This window comes from Struthio camelus, chromosome 19 (assembly GCF_040807025.1).
Source record: "Struthio camelus isolate bStrCam1 chromosome 19, bStrCam1.hap1, whole genome shotgun sequence".
Taxonomy (NCBI): domain Eukaryota; kingdom Metazoa; phylum Chordata; class Aves; order Struthioniformes; family Struthionidae; genus Struthio; species Struthio camelus.
Genome location: NC_090960.1, coordinates 1,974,658 through 1,991,755, shown reverse-complemented (window position 1 = coordinate 1,991,755; position 17,098 = coordinate 1,974,658). Strand labels below are relative to the sequence as shown.

The following is a 17,098-nucleotide window of genomic DNA, read 5'->3' as shown; positions in this document are numbered from 1 at the left end:
AGACCAAAGAGCAGTTTTAGCCCCACAATTCACAAATATCCGTGATAGCAAAACTGAGAGCCCAGCAGTAGTCACAAAGCTGCAAGAACCAAGCCCCCCTTGCTCTTTAGAAGCATCCTCTGGAAAAGGCAGTCTGCTGCTGTCCCCAACCCACCACCCACCCCGTGGCTCTGCAAGCACAGGACAACACAGAGGCACGAGCACGGATCCGCCCTGACCTCCTGAGCTTGGCAGCAGCAGCATCGGTGTCGCAAGGCCAAGGTAAATTGTTGAAGACGTAGTTGGCTGCCAAGAACTACTGGGGAGCCACTCTCGCGGCTGGAAGCCTGCCTGACAGCCACAGCATATCTGAAATGGTTTCCTTTTATCAGGGGGCTGTGAACATACATTCGCCTTGGCACGGATCCCCTCAGTTCTGTTCAGCACTGGGATACAAAAGCGTTCCTGCAGGAAGAGGCCATTTATCCATCATCTGGATCAACCGCTGTGTTGTAGGCGAGCGAACAAGGGTGGGCTGGAGCATCTGGGTTGTGATGGAGTAGCAATTTTTTAGCATTGTAAAGAAGAATCTGGTTCTTGCTGGACTCCAGAGGCTTGGTTTAAACTGGGTAAGTTTCTTCCATAAATTTTAATTCACCCCAAATGCAGTCTCCAGCAACTTCAATCACTGTGACCAAATCCAGCTACCAGATTTCTGGGGGACCAGTAAAACATTTGTGCTCTGGTCCAGATCTAAGGATTGGAAAATAAAGTCTTTGCTCTCTACCTGGGTATCTCCTCATAGAATCACAGGATGGCCAAGGTTGGAAGGGACCTCTGGACATCATCTAGCCCAGCTCCCCTATTCAAACAGGTTCAGCTAGAGCACATTGCCCAGGATCACGTCCAGGCAGGCTTTGACTATCTCCAGGGAAGGAGACTCCAAAACCTCTCTGGGCAACCTGCTCCAGTGCTCAGTCACCAAGCAAGAAAGAGCAGTAAGACCCAAAACCTACCTTCCAAGCATTGTACAAAATGTAATCCAGGAGGACTGGCTCAGCTCGAGAGCTAGACCAAGCAGAGACAGACCGACCTTCTGCAGCGCTCAAATTCCCTGCAGGTAGACACGAGCTAATTTGGGTTGCTGAGGCCAGCCTTGCTCAGGTCTGTCTGTAGGTTGATAGACTATCCAGGCACTGCAGGAGAACAAACGTTTCCTGGTGTGGAGAACATCTGGTAGCTTTGAAGGCAATTCAATAAAAACACTGCAGGCCACACAGGTTTTCCACTGCATTTTTTTCCCCTGAGTGCATGTGCAGATTTCTCTATTATAGACCCAGCCACTGAAGATAGCATGAAGCAGTAGGCAGCTCCAGCAGTAGGCAGCTCCAGAGCTGCTTCGGAAGAGGCTGAACATGTTGTTGCATTTTTTTTCCTACTGATTTAACTATTCACGCAGATTTCACTCACTTCCCAGTAACAATTTTTCTTGGATACAGGATTAAGCCAAAACATCATGGTCAGTCTGGCATGGCTTCCCTTTATCAGTGGCAAAAATTGGTTTATCCAGGATAAAGAATAAGAAAGGAGGATACGGCGCTCTCCAGGCTACAGCAATCCTTGTTTTGGCCTCACTCTCAAGGCCACTTTGTGAGATCTCACCTACTCTGCAAATCAAGGGGTTCAAAGAAGTTTAGCAGCATCTGCTAAGCTTTCAAATAGAAACTGGGAAATTCAATCCAAGATCACAAAAGCTCCTGTGAAATGTTCTGAGAGCAGCAACCAAAGGGAGAAACACTGCATAATACATTTCTGCACATATTTGTAAACAGATCTCCTGGGGGTAAAGCATTTTCAAGCTTGCCTTGTCTTGCTTTCCAGACAGACTTCAATTTCTAGCCATCCTGCTTCCTTTTTCTAATGACCAAAAGGTAGTTCAATATCCGTTTACAATAAAACACTGTTTTATTAAGGACAAAAAGAGAATTACAAGGATTTTGCAGGGAGAAGTGCAGACGCTTATCCGCTCTGCTGCTTCATCAGCTTAAGTGTAGGGTATCCGGCCCTATAAAGTCAAATCAGTATTTTCCACTGAAAACCCCTGCACTCCCAGCAAACTAAAGAGGAAAGCGCTGCCCAAACATCCAGTCTCATTTAATCCGGCACTGAGATCTGTTCTTCTGCATAAATTGTGCATTTGTTCTTAAATGCCAATCTGCATACTCGCGCATGGGATTTGGGACATCCGTACCCCATGTGAGGTCTCTGTTGAAAAGACACTATTGCTGCCTGCAGAACTAATAGGAGCTTCCTCTCCTCTTGCAGACCACCAAGCTCTGCTGATGCTTACCGGAGCTGTTTGGCATGGTACCACCTTCACTCAAGGTGCAGAGCAGAAGCTCTCTAGCCATCACTGTTGAAGTTAATTAGCCAAGATGAAAAACACAGCATCCAAAAGGCCAAAATCCATTCATGTGCACCTCCTAGCCAATTGCTCAAGGGATGCAGAAATGGGCGCTGCGTTTATATTTATAGGTGGTCACAGTGTCCAGCGTGGTGAAATACTCTGTGGATCACCAAAACCTTACAGATCACTTTTTCATGCTCCAGTCACGGTGCTCCAGGAGCTCAGCATGACTCAAAGGCAGTTTGTCTAGGCTGTAACAGGATCCACGGGACCAGCCTTCTCGCCGCGGTCCCTGGGGCATTTTGGCAGGAGGAGACAAGGAGCGTGCGCTGGTGCCAGCTCTCTGTGCCAGCCAGCAGCACCCTGGGAGCACCTTTCAGTCCCACATCTGTGTTGGGTCCCCGGATAAAGGAGAGCACTGTTGCTCTCTGGTAGGTATGGTCACCCTTCATGCTCATGTTGGGCACTCTAGGTAACGTTCAGCTCAGCGGTAAGCTCTGGTGGGCCCAAAGCACTGCTCAGAGCAAGCGGCGAGATGTGGGCAGGGGCGGCTCGTCCCCGGCGAGGGCTCCAGGTCCCGCTGGCAACGGGGGCTGCAGCGGTGCCGGACTGAAGCCAGGGCCATCTCCACGGGAGCTGCACAAGTCAGAGAAGCAAGAAGCATCTCCTGCGTCATCCAGCAAGCACAAGGGTAGCCTGGGCTCCCACAACTCCCAAATACCTGCAGTGCTGAAAACTGACCTTGATTTTCTTTCCTGCTGCTGTTTTGGAGGGTTTGTGCTGCTCCCACACTTTGAGTGCTGCAAAATCTCCCAGCCCTATGCTGCAGAGCAGCAGGGAAAAATATTTACCATTCAGGAAAAATTTCCCTCAAGAAACCTACCTAGCTAGTTAACTTAATAACAAACATATACCTTCAGGGAAGGTTAATTAAGAGGTGCTTAATAACCGTCTTCCAACAATTTTGTTTTGTAACCAGAGGCACAATCAGCCTTTAAGCTACACATCACAAAAGAGCAGTCTGGCTGAGGAACGAGTATTTGTCTTAGATCTCGGGGTAAACGTGGAATTCCCCATCCAGCCCCACCTCGCCTAACATCAATAGGTGCTTTTTTTCCATTAGGTGTTTCTGTGCACATCCTTGATCTGATAAAGAGGCCAGGAGTGAGGATTTGACCCCACCTTTTGATCCCACCCAAGTCACTTTTTTAGAAGCTCCACTGTGGATCTATTCATAAGGAAGAGACAGAGCGTGTGTGTGTGCGTGTGTGTGTAAGTACCCGCGCATGAGAAAGAAATCCAGTGCGTGTCTTCTGCCGTCTCTCAGACCACAATGATTTCCATTCATTCAAAGAAAACACAGTATAAAATTTTTGCCTGGTTTCAATCTCCGAACATTAATCAAGCCTCAGCCTTTTTTTTTTTCCTCTTTTTTTCCAGCCTGAGAGACACAGCGTGGGAGGCACAGGCTGTCCCATGAAATAATATTTTCCAAGCCATAGTCAAAGTCTGCCTGTCAACTCGAAGCCTCTTTTCTGTCTGTTTTACCAAAGCTGGACAGGAAACAATCTGTGGGCACAACAGATGAAAACACGGCCAGGGCTCCCAGCGCAAGGGCTGATGAATGGGGACCATTGTGCTGCGGCGGAGGAAACACCACCATCATCCTCAGGGGAAAAAATACATCTGTTTATAGCGCTTCCACGCACGCTCTCCAGCTACCCTCGTCCAGAAGATACGCCCGAGCCGGTGGGCTGCTTTCTGGACCTGACAACGCTCGCGGCAAGATGCAATTGCCTGTTACACGCTGAAGGCACTTTGCAGGTGGAGCTGCGCTTAGAGACGGCAAGCCCAAGTTAAACATTACACCAACAAAAACATGCACTTTTCCCCTTCCTTACACCGGGGACAGCATCAGTGGTTAGCAGCGCTCCAACCCTCGAAAAAATACAAATCTATTTTCTTTGTAACACTGTGGCTCCCCAGCATTATTTGCTGCTTGCAGAAGAGCATGCAACAAAAACTTAAGTGTGATTCGAGCGCCCTGGTGTTGCCGAAATTCATAGCAGGGATCAGGCCCTGCCTAGGTGAGATTAGGGTTTAAACGAGAAAAAAGCACGAGCAGCGCACAGCCAGCGCCAAGCCCATCTGCGGGTGCCGGTTTCACTAGGGGCAGCAAAGCCGAGAACATCGCAAGGTTGCAAACGTGAACTTAAATCACTGCATTCGCTTTCTGCGCTTGGGTCAACGAGAACAGAAGCCAACCGAGCGGGTGCATCTAAGCGGTAAAAGCGGTAACGATACCGGCTCTCACACCCCGCCTGCCCCGGCGGGTGAAGCTGTCTCCTCCGCCGGTTGCGGACCTGACGCGGAGGTCCCGGAGCGGCAGGCGGCGCAGAGGCACCCTGCACCCTTCGGGCGCACGCTCCGGCTCCGCTGCCATCGGCACGCTCGGCTCCACGTCTCCCCACCCGCAGCCAGGCAGGATGCGGCCCCGGGAGCCACCTCCACGTGCACCGCAGCAGGAGGACTCAGCACGAAGCGGGAAGAGCACCTGGCACCGGAAGGAAATTCACACCAGCTGACGGATCACAGAATCACAGAATCGTTTAGGTTGGAAGGGACCTCTGGAGATCATCTAGTCCAACCTCCCTGCTCAAGCAGGGTCACCTAGAGCATATTGCCCAGGATCACATCCAGACGGGTTTTGAATATCTCCAGGGAAGGAGACTCCACCACCCCTCTGGGCAACCTGTTCCAATGCTCTGTCACCCTCACAGTGAAGAAGTTTTTTTCTCAGGTTCAGATGGAACTTCCTGTGGTTCAGTTTCTGCCCATTGCCTCTTGTCCTGTTGCTGGGCACCACGGAGAAGAGGCTGGCCTCATCCTCTTGACACTCCCCCTTCAGATACTTGTACACGTTGATGAGATCCCCTCTCAATCTTCTCTTCTCCAGGCTGAACAGGCCCAGCTCTTGCAGTCTTTCTTCATAGGAGAGATGCTCCAGCCCTCTAATCATCTTGGTAGCCCTCCGCTGGACTCTCTCCAGGAGTGCCATGTCTCTCTTGTACTGGGGAGCCCAGAACTGGACACAGTACTCCAGGTGAGGCCTCACCAGGGCTGAATAGAGGGGCAGGATCACCTCCCTCGACCTGCTGGCAACACTCTGCCTAATGCACCCCAGGATCCCATTGGCCTTCTTGGCCACAAGGGCACACTGCTGGCTCATGTTTAACTTGTTGTCCACCAGCACTCCCAGGTCCTTCTCGGATGGAAAAGTCCCTCTCCGGGCAAAGTGACCCAAGATGTCCAGCCCCAGCTGGAACGGCGAAGGGCAAGATGCCTCAGTGCAGACGGACACCGTGGGCACAGCCCACATTTCGGGCATCTTTGCTTTGTACAGAAGAGCTGTCCACAGCCCAATGAACAGAGCAACGCAAACCTGCAAGCGCCTCAAGGGGAGGAATTGCCTTCCCCTCTCCAAAAGGCAGTCAGCCTGTGTCCTAGGACAGAGTTTTGCCACAAACCTACCCACATGCATACATCATTTTTAATCTTTCTAAATTATTTGCATCAGCAGTATCCTATGAAAGCCAGGCGGCCAGACCACACATGGCTTAACAAAATATTTCATTTTATTTTTTAAGCTTTTAGTCCTTTATATGTACTATCTGCTCAAATTAATCTACTGCATTTAACTTTACATTGGTTTCACTTATTTTAACATTCTTTCGCATCTAATCTCTGCAGCAAAAAGAGAAGCCCTCTGCTGCCAAGTATGCTGCCAGTGAAAAAGCCACGTTCAGGAGTTCAATGAGCTTTCTCCAGCCTCAGCTGTAAGCCGTGCACGACCCCGAACCAGCCCGGCCAAGGACGGGGGCTGCAGGAACGTTGCTGTTACCACCTAGCGTTGGACAGGAGAGAGGCAACGCGGCGCTGCCAGGAACGGGACAGCTCTCCCGCCCGCGCCCTTCCCTCCGTACCGCTCGTCCGCTTTTAATAGTGTGTCAGGCCACAGCCTGCCGGTCACCACGGAGGCCCCTTCGCTCTGCTTTTGTGGCAGTCAGCGGGGACGCGAAGTTTTCTACCGCGGGAACAGGGATGGATTTAAAATTAAAAAATGCACGATATGCTTTTGAGGAGCATTTTTGAGGAGTAGCTGCAAGCTGGACTCCAAAAGCATATCGCACAAAAAAAATCCCATCAACGTTTTATCCTTTCCTTTCAGCTGGAGTCCGACTTGCAGCTACCCCCCGCTTCTTTCCTGCGGCCAGCACAACTCTTCACCCTAAGAGCCAGGTTTTGCATTATCCCATTTTTGACGAGGGAGGGAGGCAGAGCAGCAGCTTCGCCCGGCCGTGCCGAGGGGCGTCCGGGAGCATCGCGTGCCTGGGACCCCGCGGGGATGCGCGGCCGGGGACCAGGCAGAGCCTGCGACCTCGGAAACCAGTGAACGCGCGGAGAAGGGGCAGTCCCGTTTCCAGCGTTTCCCAGGAGCTATGAGCTTGATTTTGCAGCCTTAATAGCAACTTTTCCTCATACTTTAAAAATGATATGCACAAACTATATTAAAATAATACTGAGGTTTCAGAATTGAACACCCGGAAGCTACACCCACACAGATACAACACGTGTAATACAAGCACTTGAAAGAAAAGCCCAAGCGCCCCCGCGTTTTAGGTGGAGGCAACGACACTGCCTATTCAAGCGTATCATATACGTATGGAAATTCCTGCACTGTAAGAGCACCTGTTATTCCCAGGCTTCAGATACAGATTCCCTCTTGCTCCCAAAATTAAGTTCAGACGCTGCTCAGCAGGCAGATGAAACCTCTTTGCAGAAACCGTGATGCTTTCGCCGCTAGCCCTTGCCTCCCCGAGCCGCCGAAGGCAAAGCTCTCGCTCCAACAGCCTCCTCCTGGGCTGCGCGTCCACGTTTTAAAGACGTTTCCAGACCTTTTCCCTGTTAAAAGCAAAATTGCCGGCACAAAGTTTTTACCGCAGTTTTCTGTTCGCTCCACTGCAGTATAATAAAGACACGTTAGGGAGTTCCTGCAGCTCTGACCTAAGAAATTAATTTTATGGCGAATTCTGCCTTGACAGAAAAACAACCAGGAAGAGTCGATGCTCCTTAAGAAAACAGATCTGGCTTTCGAGCGCTCGAGCACACCATGCTCACGAACTGCGTTGTGTTTTTAGAAAGCAAAAAGCACGCGAAGGGCTGGCGAGGAGGGAAAAATCCTAACTACGCTCCAACGTCCCTGCTCCATCCTCCAAGAAATAACTTTGCTGCTCACAGAGCGCCGGGCTCCCCGCAAACAAAGCGGAGGCCGTCGTGCAAGACAGCGGTGCCACGCCAGGCCAGGACGCGGGCGCACCGCCACGGCGGAGCGGGACGATAACAGCGCCTTGCGCCGACTCTCCCGGGAAGAGCCTCCACGAGAAGGGAAAGGAAAAGAGAGGTAACCCCAAGGATCCCCCCTCCAAATCCTCGCTCGTATTTCCACCCGCAGCATGGCGCGCCCGACCGCCGGCCGCATGGGCGTGGGACGCGAGATCCTGCATGCAAACCCAGCGCTCCTCAACCACGTCTCGTCCCTGCGGATGGGGTGGGACGAGATGTGGTCCGCAGGCAGAGCGGGTACGTGTCTGTGGGGTCTCCTGCCCTCCAACCTAGGGAATTCACCCCCCAGCTCTTCCTGAGGCAGCTTTTTTGGGAACAGGCTCCCAAAAAAAGGAGGTTTCCACCTGACGGACGGATGGAGAGACGGACGTCCAAGCTGGCTGGCCTGGCATATGCCACCGCTCCAGCTTGCTCCACCCCAGACTTGGCAGCCTTTGCCTGCCTAAGCTGACGCCATCAACCTTGGGGTTTGTCCTCTAAAAGAGACACCGGTGGGTTTGGAGAGAGGGAGACCACCCTGGACACGCACTGCTCCCCGCGGAGCTGGGCGGCCCCGGCGGACGGGGCGCGAGCCGCTCGGCCACGGCGGCCGGGGTGGAGCAGCTCCCCGTGGCCAAGACGCCCTCTTCTTAAACCCAGCCCTGGGGAAGCCACCTGAGAAGGGCACCCGTGCTCGGCGCTGCGGCAGCCTGCTCCTCCGTGCTGGCGGCGCGGCGGGGAGCCGGGCGCTCTGCTCCGCGTCCCCGGAGCGGGATCTGGGGATGGCGGGAACGCGGCCGGGTTTGATCTGAGCAGCTCCAGCATCTCCTGGTTCCGTTTGGACGCCTGCTCCGGCTCCGAACCCTCCGCGCGTGCACCAACGCACGCCCCGGGCACGCGGGGCGAAGGCACGGGGGGACGCACCTTCCCCCCACCCGCCACCCAGGTGCTGCAATAAATGCAACCTCAGTTTGCTTTGCCTCGTCGCTGCACCGGCACACAAGGAGTCCCAAAAGCACGCAAGGTCCTGACAGATTAGCGTGCAGCTTTTAACTCAGTTATCTTAAGCCCTGTCTAAATTGCGACACACGCGTTAGCTTTTTAAAAAAAAAAAAGGCTTAGGGGCGCTGCCTGCGGAGTCTAGCAGGGACAGCTGATCTCTGCTCCACAAAAGGACTACAGAGGTCCTACGCGCTTGCACGCAAAGGGGGAAAACCAGCTCCCCAACTGAGATTTCACCTTACCTGCGCACAGTAACGCGCTTTGGCAGCTTCCTCTGACAAAGCAGACGCCACGGATGCCCCCCGCAGAGCTAGCAATAAATGAAAAACAAAAAGTCCTCAAACAAGGAGCCGTAATTGGACGGCGAGCCCTGGCACGGCTGCTTTGCCGGTGCAAGGCAGCGGCGGCCGGGAAGAGCGCGACATGCAGGAACGGAGTCTGCACAGCCGGTGGCAGCAAAGAAACGCGGACGGCGCGGGCAGAGGCTGGGCCGCGGCCGGGATGCCGCCGCCGCCGCCGGCCGAGCGCCCCGGGGAGCCCACCAGGGCGGCTGGCAGCTCCAGCCCAGACTTCTGGGTTGTTTTTTTTTAATTGAGCCCCAGGACACATCTCTTACATAGAAAACCCGCTAAAGCTCTATTCTTGGCAGCGCTCTAGTCGCTTTGCGCGTGCAAGACATCAGTCACCCAACAGCTCGGAAGCAGCCGAGTCTCTCCAGCACGCGGGATCCCCAGGGTGCTCCCGGACGTACCAACCCTGCCCGGCAGAGCTGCGTTCCCGCGCTCACCGGGGCCGCGCCGAGCTCTGCCCTGGGCAGACCGGAGCGCGCAGGCGGGACGTGCGTCGCCCCCCCGCAGAAACCTCCCGACGGCCCACACGAGGCAAAGCTCCTCCGCACGGGAAAAACCTCTGGGATCCCAGCGAGGTGTCAGGAACAGGGAGTTTAAACTGTCACCCAAAAAAGCCCATGGGGGAAAGTGCAGCAGGGAAGGGAACCGCTCGGGACTGCGATGGACGGTTGGGGCACGCAGGGGCCCTGGTCTAACGCCCACACCATCAGCTACTCCAGGACACACCAGGTCTCAGCAACCCGGCTGGTTGCAGCATCCAGACATCGCTCCTGGGACATTGCAATGGTTCACAGCCGAGCTGGGACTCTTCCTTTCCTTGTAATTGCCTCCCTGCAAATACGCCCTGCCTACAAAACCAGCCCTGCAGGGTACATGGGCCTGTGCCTCGCGAGGGCTCGGTAGCAAGCTGAAATGAACTCAGGATCCGGCAGAGATTTCAGTCCCGTAGGAGAAATGCAATCAGCCAACACCTGGGTGATGCCGGCAGCGTTTCCCAAAACAAGCCAGCACTTATCAGTCGAGCGCGATACCGACGGTCCTCGGGTTAGCACGGAGGAGTCGCCGCTAACTCCGGAAGCAGCTACCGGCCCTGTGCAAGCGTCCTGAGCTCCTCAGAGGGTTCACGAACGCTTCCACGCCATCCAAGGCCTGAACTCATAAGCCTTCCTGAAAGGCAGCTCATATCAACTCCAGCTCAGCACGGTATTAACAGCGTTAGTCACACCCAGGGGGAAGCAAAAGCAGAATGGAGGAGGTAAACTGAGTCATGCGTCTCTTTCAGTAAAATGCTATGTTAAAATAATGGACAAGAGGAGGATCATGACTGTCGTGTCCCCTAACAACTGAGGCTGACCTAGCAGCAATTTCCCTTTCAAACCTGTCAAAAGATTTGACTCTACTTCTCACAAGAGCTCAAATCAAACGTAGTTCCACTGTTATTTTTTAAGCCTACTTAACACAAATTAGCTATCTAACTAGGTTTTCAGATTAGGCCTGTAACGATCTGACACACTTGGTGGTTAAATTAAAGCTCTGGAACCAAATGTGCCCAAGCGACCTAGGAGGAAAGCCAGCTGAGGGGACATCAATCCTGCCGCAGGCTCCCGCGCTGCTCTGCCCCAGGCAACGAGTCTGGGGGTTAATCGCTGCCTGGTCTCGCGCGCGCTCAAGCGGCACGGCTCGATCCTTCCCGCTCCAGGAAATCGTCGCTGCAGCGACAAGAGCGAACTCGGTTGCATAAGGCTTTGTGCGAGCCGCGTCCGTGGCGCAGGACCGCGGCCTCGGGTACGTAACGGTGCCAGGCTCTGTGCTCGGTGTGTCAGCAGGAGAAATCAAGGTGGGAAGGGAACACGTCAGCGAGGACAATACGCTAAGTCATGCGTGAACCTGCAGCTGGGGACAAATTACCCAGCCGGGAGGGAGGCCGGCACATCAGCCGCCTCCCGGCGCCGCAGGCGGCCGCTCGCAACCGCTGCTCCGCAGCTTGCCTTGATCTCGCATCGGCACCCAAACAGCTTTGAATTTCCAGAGCAAACCACAGCTTCAGGTCCCTGCTGCCGCCCCTCTCCCTGGGCAGAAGGTGCATCTGTGATTGATCCAGCACTAGCAGAAGTTGCTTGATCGAGGGCTGCGAGCAGGCAAGTGCCGTGACCGCGGGAGAGCAGCGGCTTCGGCGGAGCCGCCGCGTGTGCGGGGAGGGACACGGCGTGCCCGGCACCAGCGCAGCTCCAGAAAGGCCCGGCAGCAGGCGGCAGGACGGCTGCCGAGCCGGTGACACTTGCTGTCTCTCGCTTTCCCAGCGGCAGCTGACAAAGCAATCCCTTTGGTACGGGGAAGGGCGCGTTAGCATCCCCCAGCAGAGACACAGAGCTCCGTTGCGTCGCACGCTACCAAATGCTTACACAGATTTCCAAAACATAAACAGGTTGCTCGCGTATGTGGCCTCATCGCAACAGACGAAAAATCATAATTTCTACAGTTGCAAACAGCAGGGTCAGAAATTTTTTCCCCGTCTCTTTTTGTTCCTCCCGCTCTCCCGTCGCTCTGCCCCCTCCCGCTCCCAGCGGCTAACGGGATGCCCACGCTGCTCGCTCTGCCAAGAGCCAGCAACAGCTTAAAACTGAACTCTTGGACGTTCCCAAAGAGATTTGGGGGGGGGAGTGGCTACATTTAGCAATTTTTGTTCTGCCTGCAGATGACAATGATGGGCAGATTGATGGCAATGGAGTTACTTTGTCTCCCTTTGCAGCTGACTACATTTGCATTGGTGTTTTCATGGTACAGATTCCACCTTTCATCTAACATGATTAATGCTGTTGTAAATACAGAGAAAGAACCAGCTGCTTCTGGCTTCTTCGCTTTTACTGAGCAGCTGATGAAAAAAAGTCCTTTTGTTAGGGCATCTCTAGAGTCTCGACAGGCTTCATGAAGAGCCTTTTATTTCAAAACGTTAGAAAAAGGCAGTTTCTATCGTTGGCGTTTTGGGCTTCTCTCATCACAAATCTGGATTGTATCTGCTGCAATCAATGCGCCTGGAGTAGTATATTCAGAGCAAGCTGGTACCATGAGCGTTATCCCCCGTCAGCTGCGGATATAACACCTGCCTGGCATACACCGGGCTTCCCTTGTGTCCGTCACAGGCTTTGCTTCTCTGCAGGCTCCTCGCAAACACAGCTTGCACCCTGTTAGAAGAGCGGGCTGGACAGCGCGGAGGGCTGCCGGCAACGCCAAAAAACGACCTGGGGCCCCTCAGACCATCTGGCAATAACAAGGCAGTTAAGGCGTAATTGCACTTTTATCTCGGATCCATAAGGACTGGGAAGCTTATTTCACTGTGTGTTCCCAAACTATATAAATAACGACGGGGGTCTAGTAAATGAAGGGCAAATACAGCCCCCGCTCGGTGTTCAGCAAGTCTCGGGTATACAATTCAAATACAAAAATAAATGGATTTGCTAGCAGCACGTAGAGCATCCCGGGCGCGCTTTCCCGCCTCTCGTCTCCGAAGCGGACGGATGCCGGGAGCACTTCCCGCGGCCGCCCGCGAGCCCGTCGGCGAGGAGCTGACGAGGCCAGTGACTCCCGTCCTCTGAGTCTCTGCTTTCGCGCGAGCCTGGCCGGAGCGAGAGCAGTCACCCCGTGAACCAACACGTGAGCTGCCGCCTCCTCCAGGGCACTGCTTTCATTACTGCAATTAGCCGCCTGCCCCAGCCCAGCGCCGAGGACACCTAGTAAGAGCCCAGGGCCCCGCTGTCCTCGCCCTGGGCAAGGGCAAGGGGAGCCCGGGCGGCGCTGGGTGCAATAAGCATCAAAGCGGCGCGCAGGCGAATGCACCAGCCTGGACATCCTCGAACTCGCCGGGGACGCGCGAGGAGCGGCGGCAGGAGGATGCCGTTTCCCGGCCAGCCGCCAAGCGGTGCCAGCGGCTCTCCCTTCTCAGGCCTCCCCCTTTCTCCCATTTCTTTAGCAATCGCCCCGATCAGCTGAGAAGTTTCAGCTCGAGCTGGGGGAAGCAGCAGGATTTTTTCCAGCTTTTATTCATAGGGAACGCACAGCTTTCGCTGCTGCTTGGTGCGAGAACGCCTCTAAAGCACAAGATCACCAGCAGTCTGGAACAGCTGAGCTAACACCCCGCATTCACATCTGTCCTGGAGAGAAGCACAAAACATTTTGCACGGTAACGTGCAAGCACATTGGTGCTGTAAAAATCCCAGCCCAGGCAAGAGCTACGGCTGGTCGGGCTGGAGGCTGCCGCGCCGCTGAGCCCGCGAGCAGAGCTGCAGAGACGCCCGCAAGTCTGCGGGTCGGTACCGCCACCAATTAAAGAGGCTTCTTGTAGCAACTCATGCAATTTGCACTCTACCTAAATATTACTAAAGCAATTTTGCAGGTTGTGCTGTGGACAAGTGTTTGCGAAAGAGGAAGCGATGGTGCTGAGCTCCTCGAGCAGCGAGGAGAGGATTCGACGCTCCGCCGAAGGCTGCCCTGCCTCATCTCATTGTTTAGCCTGGAGACACTCACATTTGCCTTTTAATCCTCCCAGGGCGGAGGGAGGGAGTTAATCTGAAGCAGAACCACGTCTCTCCCCAGTTGACTACACAATGGGTGTCTACGACAAAGCCCATGAAGAGGGAAGGGAGCAGCTGTCAGAGCTAACGGGCTTTTTCCCACCACCACCGTGGCTTCCACCAGCCACCCAAGATCTGCCCAACTAGCCCCCCTTTCCGGGCTCACGTGGCCTCCCCGGAGCAGATCCAGGCCATGAGCCGTCCGCTGCCGCTCCCAAACCCGCAGCAAGGGCGTCGGGGGAGAGGAAACCGGGGGGAAGAAAAAAACCAAACAGACGCAGCCCTGCTCGACAGGAGAAGAAAAGCCAACGCACGCTTTCCAAGTGCTCTGGCAGCTGCTCTTAGGCTTCGGGGCCGCTGCTTGAGTGGAAAATCTCAGCGCTTCTCTGAAAGACAAACGCGGGGTAAACCGACAGCTTGCGGGGAGAGATCACAGCGTGGCACGGGCTCTTCGAGGGGGAGGCTGGGAAGAGGGAGCCCGAGCTCCAACACGGCCTCGAAGCCTGGGGACTCGGGACACGGCCTGGTCTCCAGCGAGGAGACCCGGGTCGGCTCGCTATGTGCCACGTGCCTGCAGCGGGGACAGATGGGGACGACTGCTCCTAGCTCAGCGCAAAACAGGAACAAAACAGCTCCCGTTCCTGCAGGGACAGCGTAGGGAGCCAAGGAGGCACCCGGAAAGAGCATGGGAGAGAGGAGCACGTGCCAGTCTTCGAGGAGCCGGGAAACTCCCCGCGAGCCTCTGCTAGCTGCTCATCTTGCTTTCAATTGCCTTTAAACACCGCCCCAAGGAAAGGGACTTGCCTGCGCTAAAATTTCATGCTAGCCCAAGCTGATTTAGAAGTCAGCTTGTCTCTAGCTTTTAGTCATATCTTAGATTTTTTTTCCTGCTCCCCTCCCTGGTGCAGCTCCCTGCACAGAAGCAGCTACCAGAGCTTAGCAGAGCCGGCAGCATCAGCAGGGTATTTAACAGGGGTTAGGGAAGAGGAGAAGGAAAATCAGCGGGATGACGGCCAAACCCTCTGTAGCGAGCCGCCCACAGAGGAGGCTGCTAACGCAAAGAGGTTGCCCCTCTCCGACAGCAAGTTAGAGGCGTTGGGGAAAGAGGATGGCTCTCGTGGGCCAACCACCAAAGGCTTCACACTGCCCAGTGCGTTTCAGAGGCAGAAAGACTCTGGAGACTGTCTCACTCTCGCCCCAGATGAAACAAAGTGGTGCCCATTCAGCCGTGCCTCTCCCAAGTCCCTCCTCAAGGCTACGGGGAATTCACTGCCCTCATCCCACGGCCACAAGAGAGAGACCTGTACGCCAGGGCAGCGGTAGAAAAACGCAAAGCTACACCCCGAGGAAAGGCGTTTACGAGGAGGAGGAGCAGGGAGGATTTCACCCTTGTCAAATCAAACCAATTGACACCGAAGACAGGCCAGTGATGGCTGGGAGGAGATCAGACGCTGATGCGTGACACCGAACTACAGAGGTGACTGTGGGAGAGAGAAGCACGCGGGCGATGGGTGCAGGACAGATTGTCCTCCACTGCCAAAGGCCACACATGTTCCCCATCCATCTCCAACCCTTTCCATTAACCCTCCCGGGCAGAAGGACCTGCTGTGGCAGAGCTGGGCGGTGAGCATGGCTTGCACAGACCATGGCCATGCACCTACTTGGACCCTGCAGCAGCACCAAGAGGCTGACGCGTGCTGTCTCCCTCCCACCAGGCACCTCAGCTCCATCCATCTGATGCAGAAATGCAGAACAACCTCTGAAACTGGGCAGCAGTGACAGAAGCTCTAACTTTCCAGGTCTAATGAGCCCAACCAATAGAAAAATGCAACAGCAATAAGAATTTCTTCTCCTCTTTCTGTCTACCCTCACACCTTCCAGACAAGTTTCAGTCACTCCAGGCCTGCATCTCCAGCCACGTCGTGGCAGTAGTAACATCATACCAGGAGACAACTCCCAAGAGAGGAAAGCACGCGCAGAACGTCAAGCGTACAGAGCAGAAACATCCTTGGAGCTTACCTGGCGCTCTGAAAGGTCGCCGATGCCGATTTTCCAATAGCCCCAAATCCAACTCCAACTGCCAGACCCTCTGAAACAGGAGGGAGAAGAACATTAAGTTCAAATCCTGCAACAACCCCGCAGCTCGACAGTCTGACCCTGTCCCCTTTTCCGTGCTCAAGGGGAGCAAGGACTGGCACGAATATGAAAGCAAGGCTCTGCATGAAGTTGTTACCCTTCTAATGTTAGTTTTAGTTCTTTGGAAATCCCTACAATTACTCCATTTTAGTGATGAGGTGCTCACCCACCATGGCAAGGAGTACCACAGAAACCGGAAAGAGCAGCATTGCAATGGGAAGCGCTCTATGCATACAGTAGATTTGCCCTCTTTTATAAATACACATACATTTAATGCCAGGCATTGCCACACCACCTAGGGTACTTCCGAGTGCTCTCCACTAAGAATCCAAAATAGTGCAGTCGTTTCTTTAGGAAGCTAACACATGGAGAAGAGATTCCTATATTTATAACAGAGCACACTGGAGGGGAAAGATCACAATTCTCAAGAGCTTAAACACTATTTCAATAAGAGGTGTAGCAGTGTGAAACAGAAAAGTCTATTCAAAAAGATTCAGGCTCAGCAAATCTCTCTGCAGAAAGTCGCCTTTTCAAAGCGTACCGCTAACCAACGTCACGGGCGAGATCTGCAGACGTGCCAAACACCAACTAACTCATCTCCCATTAAACTCTCCAGGAGTTGAGCTAAGCCAGGACCAGACCCCCGGCAATGCCATCTCCTGAATTTCTGGTCTCCTTTACCCAATTACCAGCACAATGCCCTTACAAACATCTCTACACCAGAAGGAAACCCAGTCTCCGTGACACATCAAGGCCGGCTTCACGGAAAATAATCACAGACAAAATCACATCATTGACTAAGGCAAGTTTCCTCACGTTCTACTGCGGCACCAGCCCTTTCCTGCAGTGACAGCAAGTCTGTGGGAACCAAATTTGACCTTCCCTGATCCATCCTAACATTGTGCTGGGCACAGACAAGGCAGTAACTGAAGGAAGAAACACACTCACCTTGCAGGTCCATTGAGATTACAGTTTATCACATAAATCCCTCCATAAAAATCAGCCACTGTCAGGTGGAGCCCCTCCGGCGTTGCACCAGGCGCAGGAGACCTGCAACTCGCTGCTGCTTCCTCCCAGGGAGGCTCCTCAAGGACATCGCCCCGATCTTCCCAGCTCCCATCCCACCCTCCTTGCTCTCCTCAAACTCTTCTCATCCTCCCATTGCTGGAACAGCTCCTTTTATCCTTCTAGAAAATATCTTACTTTGAGAAAGTGTCAGAGCGTGGCTACTTTTTCTTTTGTTCAAAATCCACTTTTTGCTTTTGTAGGAGGTC

At 53.9% G+C, this 17,098-nt stretch overlaps 1 protein-coding gene across 12 annotated transcripts in view; it reads right to left on the bottom strand.

The window, feature by feature from the left end:
- The window catches only part of SLC39A11 (solute carrier family 39 member 11), a 153,348-nt gene that overhangs the window by 20,280 nt on the left and 115,970 nt on the right, over positions 1-17,098 (bottom strand). For all 12 annotated transcript variants that reach the window (XM_068913862.1, XM_068913856.1, XM_068913863.1 and 9 more), the window contains one exon: positions 15,708-15,777. In XM_068913862.1, the coding sequence (XP_068769963.1) occupies positions 15,708-15,777 (70 nt within the window). The remainder of the gene's footprint in view (positions 1-15,707; positions 15,778-17,098) is intronic.